General features: G+C 34.5%; 1 protein-coding gene across 2 annotated transcripts in view; it reads left to right on the top strand.

Moving 5' to 3' along the window:
- LOC145694324 (uncharacterized) overlaps positions 1–9,170 on the top strand; it is a 52,405-nt gene extending 43,235 nt beyond the window's left edge. For both annotated transcript variants that reach the window (XM_081770431.1, XM_081770432.1), the window contains exon 3: positions 6,889–9,170. In XM_081770431.1, coding sequence (XP_081626557.1) covers positions 6,889–7,984 — 1,096 coding nt within the window. In that variant the 3' untranslated portion in view covers positions 7,985–9,170. The remainder of the gene's footprint in view (positions 1–6,888) is intronic.
- The last annotated feature ends 7,336 nt before the right edge of the window (positions 9,171–16,506 follow it).

The following is a 16,506-nucleotide window of genomic DNA, read 5'->3' as shown; positions in this document are numbered from 1 at the left end:
AAGTTGACCCATTAATTGGGAGGCTGTTACACTTGACTGTTTGTGACATATTACACAACTTTTTACAATTTTCCTTACAAAGTCACGACCACCAATAATCCAAAACCTTTGTTGCAAAACAGATAAAAGTAACTGTGAACCTGCATGAAGATGCTTTATATGTTCAGATTTTACAAGAAGTTCTGTAATTCTAGCATGTTTTGGAAGTAAGATAGGATATTTGAAATCATATGTTACATTAGCATTTTGCAAGCGACCTCCAACTCTCATCAAGAAATGGATTTAAACACAATAGTTTGCTATTATAAGGCAAAGGTTTTTTCATACGTAAGTATTTTATCTCAAGTGGATATTCTGATTCTTGAGCTTGTTTTATCCAATGCATTAATGCATTTGACAACTCCTTTGTAGTTAATGGTCCACTACATCTTAACTCCTGTTTACTTTTGCTATTCCTAATAAATCTTTTACACCAAGCAGTAACACGAACTAACCTAGATAATGATGAAAATTTATCTACTATTGTACAGTCAACCTTAATGTGCATGTTAACAGTTAAAGACTTTTGCTCACATTGAACAGAATCTAGATTTTTGCAATTAATATTTACAATAGGTAACTCTGATTCCATCAACCACTTTGGCCCATTCCACCATAGTGAATAAGACTCTAATTGTGACGGATTCAAACCACGAGAACTACAATCAGCTGGGTTGTCTTTGCTCGATGTGTGCGCCCATTTAATAAAAATTGATTGTTGAATCTCAGATACTCGGTTAGCCACAAATGTTTTCCACTTACTCGGACATGAAGAAAGCCATGCTAACACAATAGTAGAATCTGTGTAACAGACAACTTGTTCAAACTTGATTAACATTGCCTTAATGACCGTATTGACTAATCTACATAACAATACTGCAGCACACAATTCTAACCTAGGTATTGATATTTGCTTTATAGGGGCAACTTTGGTCTTTGCAGCAATTAGGTATACTTGCACATTTCCAGATGTATCTATACAACGTACATATGCTACTGCAGCATACGCCTTTTCGCTAGCATCTGAGAACCCAATTAGATCATATTTCACAATATTTTCAGAAGAAATACACCTTTTGATCTTAATCTGTCTCAACAATGGCAATTCTTGACAATATACTTCCCACGAGCGAGCAATATCATTCGGAAGTACGTCATCCCATTCAATTTTTAATTTCCATAATGATTGTAGCAACAATTTTGCAACAATGGATACTGGAGATAACCAACCAAGCGGATCATACAATTTTGCAATATCAGATAGTAACATTCGTTTTGTCATTACTGACTTATAAGTGGGAACAACAATAGAAAATGAAAATGAATCACTTGATGGATTCCACTGTATACCTAAAGCTTTTACATTCTCATCTTCATTAAAACAAATTAACGACTGAGTTTCTCTTAAGTGAGAAGGTATACTATTTAGCACATTCATGTCGTTCGTAGACCATTTTCTTAATTCGAAACCACCTTTGTGTAATAATGCTGTTAATTCTGAGTACAATACCATTGCCTCACTACTATCAGCTGCACCTGAAACTAAATTATCAACAAAGAAATCATTCATGACTAATTCTGCAGCTCTGGGATAACAATAACCTTCATCTACAGCTAACTGTTGCAAACACTTTACAGCGAGATATGGAGCCGAACTGGTTCCATAAGTAACAGTTAACAATCTAAAATCACTAATAGGTTGGTCAACTGTTTCTCTCCACACTATTCTCTGGTAATCAGAATCAGTTTGATCTACCTTAACTTGTCTGTACATTTTTGCTATATCAGCACACAATGCAATTGGATGAGTTCTGAACCTTAATATTAATGGGATAATATCATCTTGTAATTTTGGACCTACCATTAAGTTGTCATTGAGAGATACTCCACTGCTAGTTTTAGCACTACCATCAAATACAACTCGCAATTTAGTGGTAGAACTACTTTCATTTAAGACACAATGATGCGGCAGATAATAAGATTCAGATACAAGCTTATCAAGTTTTACATCAGGAATTTTTCCCATGTGACCTAAGTCTAAGTACTCCTTCATGAAATCACAATATTGTTTACATAAATCAGGATCTTTCTGTAACTTACGTTCCATCTAGCATAATCGCTTTACTGCTGTGTCCCGTGATACCCCTAGAGGTTCAACATTTTCTTTAAAAGGCAATTTTACAATGTATTTACCATCAACATCACGTTTGTAAGTTTCAGCAAAATACTGCTCACATTTTTGCTCTTCAACGGATAAATGTTGTACAGTTGGCAACTCCTCTACTTCCCAGAATCTTTGCAATGTTTTATTGAGATCAACAGAAACAAAATATGACTGAACACTTGATGTGTTATTCGTTAAGTTAATCTGACCACACAATACCCAACCTAACACCGTTTCAATGGCAGACGGAGCTCCATTCGTACTTACGTGTCTCCCACTGAGCAACAATAATGGGAAAACATCAGCACCTAACAACACATCAATAGGGCCGCTTTTATTAAACTGTGGATCTGCTAAGTTTACTTGTTTCACAATTTCCCAATTACCTATATTTTGAATAGTTACTCTGGGTAAGTTACTTGTGATTCTTGGGACTACTATTGCTTTAGTATGAATATTATTATTACTGTACAATGACTGAAAACACAAATCAACTATTGCATGAGAATTTCCAACGTTAGAACCAGTAACACCTGATATGCTCATGTTTATTTTCTCTTTGTTTATGCGTAATTTCTGGACGCAACGTTCAGTTACAAACGATAATTCACTACCACAGTCGATAAGAGCACGAAATTGTATCAACTTATTTGCATTATCTTTGATATTTATGACAGCGGTGGACAACAACACCTGAGGAATTAGTTTTTGATTTATAGAATGAGAACAATTTACATTATCTACTTTATCCTTCTTTTCAAAATGCAATAAAGTATGATGTTTTTTGTTGCAAGTGTGGCAACCCTGCTTCACACTACACTTATTCACGGAACAATTTAAGGTCAAACAATTGAAACAAAGCGAATTCTTTTTCACAAAACTATGCCTATCATTCACTGACATATTTATGAACTTTTGACACTTATATAGCTTGTGGTTATTTTTACACATGATACATGACACAATTGGACTTGAATGATGAACTAACGTGTTGCCTTTTTTGTTTGCTTTTAAAGCAGACGTGTCTGCCGGTGACCTTGCACTCACTGCAGCTAATGCTTTGGCACGTTGTAATATGAACTCTTTCAGCTGGTCGAAAGTTGGTTGTTCGTTTTTCTTCAATGAAAGCTCCCATTGTTTTCTGGTGTTCTTATCTAGCTTCTCACCCACATGGTAAATTAAAATCACATCCCAATGTTCCACTGGAAGGCCCAAGGATTTAAGTTCACACACACACTGAACACTATTGTCAACCAATCTTCGTAACTCACCTGATGACTCATTCTTCACAGCTGGTTGAGTAACAAACTTGCTCAAAATATGATTTGCTAGCTCCCTCACGTCTTCATATCTTGATTTAAGTAACTCCCATGCTACTTTATAGTTATCATCAGATATGGAAATAGACTGCAACAATACAGCAGGTTCTCCTGATACAGCTGTCTTCAAATACTGCAACTTTTGAGCATTTCCTAACCGATTGTTATTATGAACAGCAGCAACAAATAAGTCACGAAACGATAGCCAATCTTGCACTCTACCACAAAATGTAGGGAGTTCTAAGTCTGGCAACTTCACATCTGTGCACTGTTTATTAGATGTATTTACCTGTTCAGTATTAGGTGACTGCATATTGTACAAAATTTCTAAGACAGAGTCCAACTTATTTTGCACTTCATTAAATTCTCCGTCATATTTTGCAAACTCACTTTCACCACCCACAGAAATGAACTTTGTAATGAGCTCTGTGCAATCGCTATGTAATTGCGTAGCACGTTCAGTGTACAGCTTGATACTGAAGTTAGGCTTGTCTTTATTCTCGTTCACTTTATGTATTAACCTTGTCACTTCACGTTTCAAGACAGTTTTCTTACCTATGAGTTCTTCCATTGTTATAATTCTGCACCACTTTGACAATGCACTACAAAATGAAGATACTGCGCCACAAGTTCGCAAACCATGCACATGCACAACTGGAACAAAATCCGGTCGGTAAGGACCAATTTAATATTCGTGGACTGTATTATTTTGAACACAAAGTTCGTTGTACAATATACTATTTATTATATTGTAAACACACAACTAAATACACTAATTGCTATGCATAAGCAACTACACACTATGCAGTCACACACACCACGTTGACACTTATAAAGAACTATCAATCGTCCCAGTGTTGCCAAATACAAAACAAAAGAATAATGAAATGCGGCCGAACAGAGAGGAACTTTACGATTTCCGTTGCAGACGAGACGCACATACATATATGCACATTCATTTGTTGGCTGAGAGAAAAATTCTTGTGAGCACTTTTATGCGAGGTTTATTTAGAAAGTTAAATTTTTTTTTAAAAAAATTGACTGAGCTGAACCGTATGGTTACAGGATTCACAGGTAAACAACATTTTTTGAAATCTTCATGAAAAGCTAATTTACCTGAATTTTTTTTATATGCAAGCAAAGCTGTGATTATTAAAATGGACATTCATTATTAATTTTACATAATATGGTAATTTTATATATATTAAGCAAACTACGGAAATTGCCGCTTCAATCTCTTAAAGCGTAAATCAGTTGCTCACAGGTTTGTAGTACAGATTTTATATAGCATATTTGACCTGTCTAACAATTCTAAATGTTGTTACATATTATGGTGAATGAAACAAACTTCTTCGCTACTCACACTCTTTTGCAACATGACGACGTTGAACACATTGAAATGACATAGGTGCACTCGGACCAACATTGAAAAAATAAAGAAAACTTTTGGGTTGGAAGGTTCTGTGGTTCTTGTCAAACTGTAATGCGGAGGACTATTGGAGCAATAATAAATTAAGTAGTCTTGCACTACCAAGATCGGTATTGTCGCAAAACAGATATCAACTTCTGTTGCGATTGTGGCATTTTGCCGACAACGAAACTGCTAATGATAATAGACTTCATAAAGTAGAAAACATCCTAAATCTGTTGATTAGCAAATATCAATGTTTATATCCTCGAGGAGGAAAGGTGTGCATGGATTAATCTATTATCCTCTGACGAGGCCGACTATCGTTCCATCAGCATGTAACATCGAACCGCAACTAATACGAAATGATTGTCTCTTAAGTTATCTAGTGATAATGGTTATGCATGGTATTTGGTAGAACTGTAAATAAAGATAGTCAATTCCGTAGGGAGTGGTTGTCATTGATTACAGGACATTTTGGTGAAGGACGTTATCTTACGTAGACAATTATTTTAACATTATTGCTCTAAATATCACTTGTTGCGCGAAAACTCTCATCTCGTTGGGATCTTGTGAAATAAGAAAAAAAAAAACATTCATAAGGAAGTGAAATGTATGAAGTTGAGAGGAAAAGAGGTTAATGGTAAAAAATCAGGAGGAGGTGTTTCAGTTTTGAAGTTGAAAGGCCAAAGAGATATCCTAATGATTTCCACTGCTAAGTCTGCAGACGACTATCTCTTGAAAACCTTTCGTTGCCAAGAACTTAAAAAACCTAAGTGCATTGCAAATTACAACCACGAAAGGAATTTATACTTGTGACCAGATAGCCATATATAGTACAATTCTAGAAGATATACAAAGTGGTAAGGAAAAATTGTTATTTAGGCAATTTGAGGTACAAACCTTGTAATTGCTCAGTATCTCTATAATAGTAATATCTTGAGAGACAAGATGAAAATCAAGGAATTTCACGACGCCATAATGGAATCTTTATGTTGCGCATCAATCCAAGATAAATCAGCTCCTACTGTACCAGCAAACAGGAAAATAGTGAACATCAGCTAATTTTCACACCTGCACGTATTTTCCCCAACAAAGTTCGAGAAAGGTGTACGGGGTGCTACAAAAGCTACGCGAGAAGAGGGGGGTCAACACAAGGACAAAGGAAATAGGTCATACAAGCTATCTGGGATGCGAGCGTACGCAATCCATATATGTGCCCAGAATGTATCAACAACACGCACTAAAATGGCCTAATCGTTTTATAGACCTATCATACTTTATGGGACAGGAAGTGATAATTTACATGGGTAGTGTAAATATGTATTACATATAGTATAATATTAGCATCAATATTAAAATATATAGAGTAAACTTTGAACAAATGCGTAAAGATTTTACTTTTTGTATACTCTTTGATTGCCTTGTGCACGTTAGGTTCAGTTTTATGGTACCTAGTACATATGTCTTTAATAGATGCTATACGAACTTAATATAACCTACACAAACCAACGTTTCCACAATACACCAAAAATACGTATGAAAAATAAAGATGGTAATCTACAAATTGCGGATTTCGGATGGATTAGCTAAATGTTTACATATTTTATTTAGCGAAAATATACTCACAGAGAGGAAAGTAGTCAACTGGCGCGAGAATTACTACTGCAGAATGTTTTTCTAGGTCCCTGAACGCCAATAAGTTGTTATAGATATATGTGTATACTCACATCGATAAGAACTTTTCTTACGTATGAGATATGATAGATAGGATACATGAAGCATAGACGGAAGACGTCATTTGTATAACGTATAATAAAGACCGCATAACAAATGGCAATAACGAGCTTTAAGATGCAATAGCAGAAAGCAAGTATTTGATATGGAACTGTTTGCATATCATTAGTGTTTCTTATCTAGCTCGATATCCATTAGCGTTTTGATTGATTTTGTTGCAGGTTACATAAAAACACTGTTTCCAGGAAAGCATATATGTTTACTACACGGAAGGATATAAATTGTCATTCAGGTGGGAAATCTCATATTTGCAAGCAGTCTTACGCTGGGTTTCCTCAATCACATTTCGCAACAGATATGTTAAAAAACACAGGTGAAAAACCGCACAAATTCGGAGAGTGTAGAAAGGAATCCAAAGTACCTTCAAGTTTTGTTGGACACATGTTAACAAAAACAGATGAAAAACTCCTCATATGCCATCATTGTCGAAAGGGATTCTATAAACGTTCAAGTTTGGTTACACACATGTTAATACATACTGGTAAAAAGCCTCACACATGCCAAGATTGTGGGAAGGGGTTCAATCGACGATTCAATTTGGCTGTGCACATGTTAGTACATACAGGTGAAAAACCTCACACATGCCAAGAGTGTTGTAAAAGATTTAAACATAGTTCATATTTGAAAACACACATGTTAACACATACCGGTGATAAGGGACATATGTGCCAAAATTGTGGTCAAAGGTTTACACGAAGTTCATATTTGAAAAAACACATGTTAATACATACAGGTGAAAAGCCTCACAAATGTCAAGATTGTGGAACGGGATTCAATCTACGATACAGTTTGGCTACGCACATGTTAATACATACTGGTGAAAAGCCTCACACATGCCAAGATTGTGGTAGGGGATTCAATCAACGATCCCATTTGGCTATGCACATGTTAATACATACAGATGAAAAACCTCACACATGCCAAGAGTGTTGTAAAAAATTTAAACATAGTTCATATTTGAAAAAACACATGCTGATTCATAGAGGTCACAAATTTCACATATGCCATGATTGTGGAAAGGGATTCAATCAACGATCGTATTTGGCTAAGCACATGCTAATACATACAGGTGAAAAACTTCATAAATGCGAAGAGTGTGGTAAGGGATTTATTCATAAAAATCATTTGACTAGTCACATGTTAACACATACAGGTGAGAAGCCTCACACATGCCAGCATTGTGGTAAAAGGTTTAGACGAGGTACATATTTGAAGGCACACATATTAATACATAAAGGTGATAAGCCTCACACATGACAATATTGTGGCAACGGAATGAATCAACTGGTTTGGCTAGCCATATGCTAATACATACACGTGAAAATTCTCACACATGCAAACTATATGGCATGGAATCGGTCAAAGTCCACGGTGAGCTTTACTCATGTACGTACGTGAAAATACTCACACGTGCCTTGATTGTGGAAAGGCATAAAGTAGTGAATCATGTTTAGCTAGACACATATTTGTACATACTTGTGAAAAGTAGACACATACTAACATTGTGAAAAGGAATTTGGCCAAAGTTCACAGTTGTACACACACATGTTAACATAGAGGTGGAAAAGATGACACCAAGAGTGTGGAAAGAGATTTTTTCAGATTTTGTAACACCTTTTGATCCCGAGATTTATGTAATCTAAGATCACATTTATATCACGTGTTCGTGTTTGCAAGTGAGAAAGTCAAACTTGTCAAGAGTTGAGTATGCTTCACTTAGGAGGAACTTTCGTTCGTGTTAAGAGTGCGAGAAAGAATTTAACCGAAATTCAACTTTTGCAAGTCAGGTGTTTATATATACAGTTGAGATAAAACAGGACCTAAGAGTGTTGGGTATTAGGGAGGTTCAGATGTGGCAAAATATACAATGTGGTTAAATATTCGGATTAAAGTCAATTTAGGTCAAACAACTGAAAACTTCTTCGTCGCAAGATTGTGTTGACGTTAGCAGCAAAGATTGGAAACCAATCTGGTGAAGTTTTGAAGGCGTTATATTCAAAACTAATTTCTCCAAAATATAGAGTGAATGACGGTATATGTATGAGTGTATATAGGTGTGCAAACATATAAAGCTAAAAACCTTCATACAAGCAAAGAGAGTAAAAAACGACTAAGTTCAAAACTAAATTTAGCAATACATTTTAAGAGATAAGAGTGACACATATAAATGGCATATAGAGTACAGAAAGGAGATAAAAATATCCCTGACGTCTAAGAAATGCAGAAAGAACATTAAAATTTGGCACAATCCATTTTCACATATAAAAGAAGAATATTCTCAAAAAATCAAAATATAAAGATGGTTAAGTATGCATAAGTTTACATGTAGACAAAAAATTTCACGTCTTAATGGTGGAAAAGAATTAGGTTCAAAATTCAATACTTTGAAAACACTTCTTTAAAACCAAACACTTCTATAAAAATATTCATACACCAAACTAAATATATATCTTATATATTGAAGTACCGTATCCTCAAAGTAGTGTCATACCTTTAAACTTCGTGTTTGTTGATTGAAAAGGCAAGCACATACTGATCCATGTAAAATTTTCCGTTCTTACTATTGTGTTTTTTGGAAAATATACGTATGACAGTTAAAAACTGATAAGAAAAAAACATACGTAAGTGATTCTTATTTAAGTTTCCTCTTAAACGTGACAAGCTTAATAACGCAAGACAGTGCCGTAGCCGGGAAAAAACAGATCTGCTTGCTGCCTCCGATCTCAACGAAAGTCAATAGCCAAGAAGTCATAAGTTCACTTTATAATGTTCGCTATATTTAGTACCCGAGCCATGGTCAGTCTCTGTTTGCAAACAGAGGCTTTACACGTCGCGAGTTTCTGAGTTTGATTCACTGACTCTTTTTGTTACAACTTCATACACACACACACACATATATATATATATAAGCATAAGTCAATATATATGCGCAAGCAAGAATGACGCGTTCTGACTACGCATTAATTGCTGCTAATTCTGAATCATGAGTCAGTGGTAAAGCTATCGAAATAAATTAGCATTGCACTGCTTCGAGAAAGCGGGATACATGAGAAACGATGAAGTGACCATGCATCTCCCAGTTAAAAAAGTGGCACTTGCGATAGTAAATCTATATCAACTGCGAAAGAGCGTTTAGTAATTCCCTTTATGTTTTAGCAAATGTTATCACTTCTCTATTGGGCAATCTTGTTGTCTCTCAGAAAACCTAAAATCAGTTACTGTTCTGTAGGCCAGGGCCACATATTTTTTGGGGATACTTGGATCTTAAGGAATAAATTAATCTTCTAAAATTTCTGATATGGCCATTTCTATATTAAACTTTACTCCTCACGGGGAATCCTGGTATAAACGCTCATTCGAAAATGAGATTTCGTGTAGCTGAATATTAAATACAAAGTAGATAACAATTTTATCAATAATTTCCGGAGGGGGTGAGAGCTCTAAAGTGCAGCTTTGGGCGCCAGAATATGTTGATTTGGATACATACGTGGTTAGCCTTTTACTTCAAACGTTTCAAAGCCTATGTGTAAAAGTATCTATATAATGCTTTGCTGTATATTGTCGAGAGGAGTACAAATTATACATTTGAATTCGGTAGCCAGATCATAGTTTTGTTGCCATTTCATCTCGTGCAGTTTTAATTTATGCAATTTGTGACGAATTCGATACATAGAAAAACGTTTTTTAAGCTTAAATTAACTAGGCGCCAGACTATATATATATCCAGTCGCCATTCTTAGAGGTCTGTACACATACATATTTTATGATTGATATTTGAAGCACTCTCGTAATGAGGTTTCGGTTACGCCAATGAAGTTGGATACTCTACTCATGGACTTGCTTTGAGTATGTAGTTTTATTTTATCTTTAGATTAAGCACGCATTTAGAATGTAGCTATATTTCTGGGAATGAAATCAAGAATGGACCACCGCTTTGACAATCTGATTTTATTAACAACTACACTAGCATATAATTACAATTTTAAGTTTATCGGCGTACGGATTTTCAGTTTCCATTCCAAAAAGCAGTATCAGGGGCGCAATAGTGTAGTCAGTAAGGATTATCAGTTTGCCTAGCAACTGAATGAATCAAGTTCCAATCCGTCTACGGGTGGTATTTTTTTGTGAATCCATTTGTGGCTGTGGGACCTACCGGTTTTAAAAGCAATAGTTTCGACATTCTATTTTGTAAAGGTGCCATAGAAAAAATATGATTGCTTAAGTTTCAAAGCAGGGAATAGTTATGTCCATTTCGACGATGTATGACACACAGCGGGTTTTTATTAACCAGCATAGAATACACAGTTTGCACAAAGCTGGCAATGTTATATAAGAAACTCAAGAAATTAGTTGCCAGAGTATTACGGTTTCTCACGAATACTTCATAATACAAAATATATTGACGTTCAATTTTTCTGCCAACCAAACTAATCTTGAACAGGAAGGTCAATGCTCTGCATAAAATTGAAAATTAACATTAAGAACTTATGAAATTAATTATATAAAAAAGTAGCTCAAATTCATCCTTTGCTTGTTGAAAGTTCAGCTCTTGTTTTGAAGATTATAAGTTCTGTAGCTGAAGGTTCCTTGCTTTTCTCACAATGACCCGCTTTGGATTTTGGTATGTTTCAATACAGTTTTAACAGTGTAAACCGAGCATAAAAATATTCAATGGAACCGGAATAGTAATGTCCCTATTTTAAAGGAAATCCTGAAGTTACAGATATTACGAAGTTACAGATATTAGAATTCCCTAAAATGTAACGTAGGTCCGTTTCTACAACAAAATTAAATTTATATTTCCCAAACTAGAAAACATTCTAATAGAGCAGATCCAATGGCGGACACTAAGGGATAATTTATGTGTGAAAATGGCATAATCTATTTTCAAGATTCTAATTTTTCTTATTGAAGTATCATGAAGAAATTTGTGCTGTTTATCAGAAAAAAATAGATTATTAGAAAGTGAGAATCAAAATATACTTTACAAACTTCCGTTTTGAAAATTTAAATGCCTAGAATGTTGCAACTGTGACGATGTGCAGGTCTCTTTCTGTTTACTTAGCTCGTTAATTTCCACATAATGTAGAGAACTGCTCACGCTATTTCTTTACCGGTTGTCACAAAAGAATTAAATTACACCATGATTTTCATGGGAAAAGGGGAATAATCTAGGGGAATGACAACATTATTTATAAATAGTAAGTTTATTACATAACTAAAATTTGTAATATACAACAACATTTAATTGAGTAATTCACATTAGTTATTTGATATCTCATAGTTTATTTTATAGTTTTATATCTTAACATAGATCGATTAACAGGCAAGTTATTCAGATATTTAAGTTATTGGAGACGGAAGATGCAATACGAATATGCGACAACAGTTCTTAATCTTGAAAGTTTTACTAAGGATAAACAGAACATTTTGAAGTACTGCATGACATCTCTAAACTTGAAATTACTGATGCAACAAGTGCTCGTACATACCTTATAGGAGTAGTCTTGTAACTCGTAGAACTTTGACGATGATTGTCAGCTCACAACCTGCGTCTCGAATCTCGACTTTCGTATCTCCGAATGAATAATTGAGACCTTGAGGTCCCTTTTTATTATTTTGCGTGGGACACACCCAAACCTCGTATCAGTCAGTTTTTCCGTTTGCATCAGATCCACAAATATGGAAACTTATTGCTCTTTTGCATTCTGATTGGCTCTTGACAAGGGCCGCACCCAGGATACATGGCATGACACATGTACACACGTGTACTGTCATGGCCGGAAGAATTCAATAGCATGATTTCTAAACTTTTCCATAGATTCTTAACTATTTAACCAATTTCCGCACATTAATGCGGCGTCACGTTGTCAAAATCATGATTATATATATCCTGAATGATGACTATGAGTAACTTTCAACAAGTAAACTTCCTACAAAATTGCGCAGCAAAAGCAACATCAGTCACCTTCAGCAAATTATACGTAGTTCCTTTCTCTGTTGCTAGCTCGTGGCAAGTCAAAAGAGAAAAATGTCTTTTAATATGCATATGAATTCAAAATGATCTTTTCAATTCCTTCAATAAAAAACAATGTAACCATATTTTTGGATTCAGTGTCACATTCCCACTGCCTCGTAATTTTAGACCTCGAAAATTGCCAAGAAGCTAGCGTTAGCGCCGGAACATGGGTAACTTACTTTCCGAGTGGCCCTCGTAGAAGAACTTATATTGAAAAAAAATTTTGCAAAGTGAAGAATATTATAGGTCATGCACCTAATTATGAACCTGTTGTCAGCATAGTCGCATTTAACCTTTTCTTAACAATAATACAGAGAATGGATGGCGTCTCTGTTTCATAACTCAACACAGCTAAATGGAAATACAAGTGGTCAAGTATAATTAACTGCAAATTAACAAATATATGTTAGTTTGACACAGCATAAAGCAGTACTGATGTACTATATCAAAGTTAAAGGTCAACAACCTTTTGAACATGCTATAATTGCAAGTAATTACGTGAATGAAATACTACATTAACGTTGAAAAGTCAATAATAATTTGAACATGCTACATTTACAAGAAGTTACGTGAATGAATTACCACATTAAGGTTGAAAAGTCAATAATATATTGAACTCGCTACATTTGCAAAAGGTTAACATTATAACAATCGATTAATTCCCTGGAAGTTCAGAATAGCTAATATTTCTCATCTCCTCCAGAGATTCATTACAACAGAATCGTGTACAAACATTGACGTTTGCAATAAAACATTGAACGACAAACACCCACTTTTTATTGGAATTTGTTATGGGCAAGGAGAGGGCATAGAGAGAAAGTAACGACATAATATAATAATAATATAGTCTAATAATATAGTAATTTAGATTACTTGACAATAACAGAGAACCGTTCGGTTTATCACTCCAACGATAATTTTGTAACGTTCAGAACACTATCTCAGATTCGAACTTAGTTTTTTTAGTATAGTTGAGTCACTATTGATAGAGTCTGAAATTTTATTAAGAGTAAGTATTGATATACAGTTAGGTACGTTAAATGCTTACAATCTAGTGAGAGGTGTACCATCTCACATTCAACGAAATAGGCTCCCATTAAAATTGAACAATACACAAGTAAGTAAGAATTAGCATTGCTATAATTAGTAACGAACGTTGTATACTCAGGAGCGCAATTAGTTTGCATTATTCCATTACATTACATAGATTTTATTATCAATATTATGCTTATAAAATGATTGAATGAATGAAACAACAATTGGTTAAGAGATTGATGCATTTGTGGCATCTAATTTAATGACATTAGGAAATTGAAGAGCAAAATTCTAACATGAATGGAAAAGAAGATACGCCAATACATAGTTTATGGTAGATTACATTACAAAGATGGGTGAATATTTACAAAGTAGGCACCCCAAATGAGTAATTTGTAACAACAACAATTAATGGGGTTTAGAAGTCAATTTCTGTAGTTACATAGCAATGTAGAGATTTGATTACATACAGATTCGAGATATCTAAGAGTGCTGACTTATTCATACTTTATTTTATACAATGAAATCCTAGTATGTAGATCACGAAGAATCGAGGGTGGACTACTGTCACTGGATTTTGCAGGTTTTTAATACTACAATCTTTTAAAATTTTAATTTACTATTCTATTGTATTTTATATTATGTCATGCATGACAAAAGCAACAAGATAAATAGAAGTTTAATAATGAGTTCACCTGTAGTCGCCGCCTTGAGTCTACATGTCGGTGAAACTATAATATTGGAACCCTGTTTCGTTATGAGTGCTCTCATTTTGAACCCAAAATAAGGGGTGATTTCCTCTCTTTCCTTTCTCCTCTTTTGTGCATTTTAAAAGTTTACAGGTGTATTCAAAAGGAGCGAGGAAGGAAAAGGATCCCTTGTTGTTTATTAGTCGGGGATTCTGGAGAATCGAACCAATACTTAGTTAGATTTGGATCCTCCACACCTAGTGGTTCATACTTCCGGTTGAGGTCGTGGGCGAGTTATCAGGTATACTGAATTTAGCCAATTAGATAATTTTAATCATTCACATTTTATTAACTTCTTGCTGGTATTAAAGTATATTGCCACCGGCAATTATTCGCAATCTAAGATTAGGTAAAACCGCAGGCATTTCCTGTTGACTGGCTATAATTTGCATAGGCAGGAAGCGTGTGCCACTTTGTCTAGGAAAACATTTACAAAATTTCCAACGGACTAAGAAGTAATTCTATACTCCTTTTTGTTTTAACTGTTGGAATCCACAAGAATAAGGGGCTTAATTGTGAATGCTATTGAGTTTTCATAATTAAAAAAATGTTGGGTTCGATACTCCTTGATCGAGTCAATGTTCTAAGGATGACACCACACATCATATAAGGAAAGTAAGAATATTTTATAGTATGCAAAAGCTTGTGATCACTTAGTTAAACGGTGGTAATTCGCGGATTGACATGCACAACGTAGTTACTCTTATTCTTGAGAATCGCGAAGTGATCGTAATGTAGGTATTGGTGTGAGTGTTGTTTAAGTAAGAAATGCATATTAAATGCAATTACAACAATTCCAACCAAAATATAACCGTGTGCTTAATACTGCGGGTAATTAGGGATTTAAATCATATTGGAAATATTATAGTCGCCTCGGCGTGATTTACTTCAGCATCCTACCAAAGGATTACCATTGGAAGAGTATCAAGTGGTAAGTAGAAACTATATTCTGACATAGTATAATACCACATAGTATAATACTCTAACTCTTGCAAATAATGCCACGTTTTGAATGAAATACGCCACTGAAATACACCACTATACACAATTAAAAACAATTACTTCCTAAAGTTGTAGTCTGATGTCCGAAGAACAGTAAGGATTTCGAAAGGGAGAGGGAGTTTCCAAATTTTACTCTTCTTAGGCATTCTTCCATTTTTCAAAGAACAGAACTCGCACTCAGAAGTCAATTAGATCCATGAAAATAGAATAAAACACTATTTATAATATACCATTTTCAATTAAAAGATTTAAAAAAGTAACACCATAGCATAACCTGAATTTCCTAACGTAATGTTGATAAAAATTATATAGATATATTAAGTAATAAAAAAAGAAAAATTGAACTTATAGTAAGGAAATAAAATTAAAAGAAAAAAGAATTTAGAGTAAAAGAAAAATAATTTTTTTGCAATAGTAAATGGTAGTTACAACGATTAGAAAACGTCACCAGTATAAGGAGGGAGCGTAATCAATAATGAGCGCACAAGAAATACGCACAGGAAGCCATGTAAGTGGTCGCAATGGAAGTAGTGGTATTAGAGGAAGGTATTCAAATAATATTGACTCATAATCGTTGTTATAGTAAGAGTAATAAAGGCTATTGTTATATAACATGTACATTAATCAATTGAAGGTAACGAATTTAAGTAAGTGAGGATCGATGGTAATTTACACGGGGAATCGAGAAGTGAATACCTTATATATGCTCATTAGTATTATTATTTAACTTAGATGACGGTACAAATTATATGTATTTTATCATGATTATTATTATTAACATTATTAGTATTGCATGAAAATTTTTGAGTAAGGCTGCTGCCATTCAACTTGACCTAATTCCAATAGTAGAGCATTAATCTCAAATAGTAATGATGGTGATTTTATATTTTAGAACCTTCTCCTTTTTAAAGTAATGCACTTCATTGCATGCAAATTGTAGATAAAGATTTTTGTGTTCTTGCCGAGAGCGTGTG

The sequence above is a fragment of the Thermobia domestica genome, chromosome 9, assembly GCF_964235325.1.
Source record: "Thermobia domestica chromosome 9, izTheDome1.hap1.1, whole genome shotgun sequence".
Taxonomy (NCBI): domain Eukaryota; kingdom Metazoa; phylum Arthropoda; class Insecta; order Zygentoma; family Lepismatidae; genus Thermobia; species Thermobia domestica.
The sequence above is the reverse complement of the archived record's forward strand: the minus strand, read 5'-3'. Positions and strand labels throughout refer to the sequence as shown.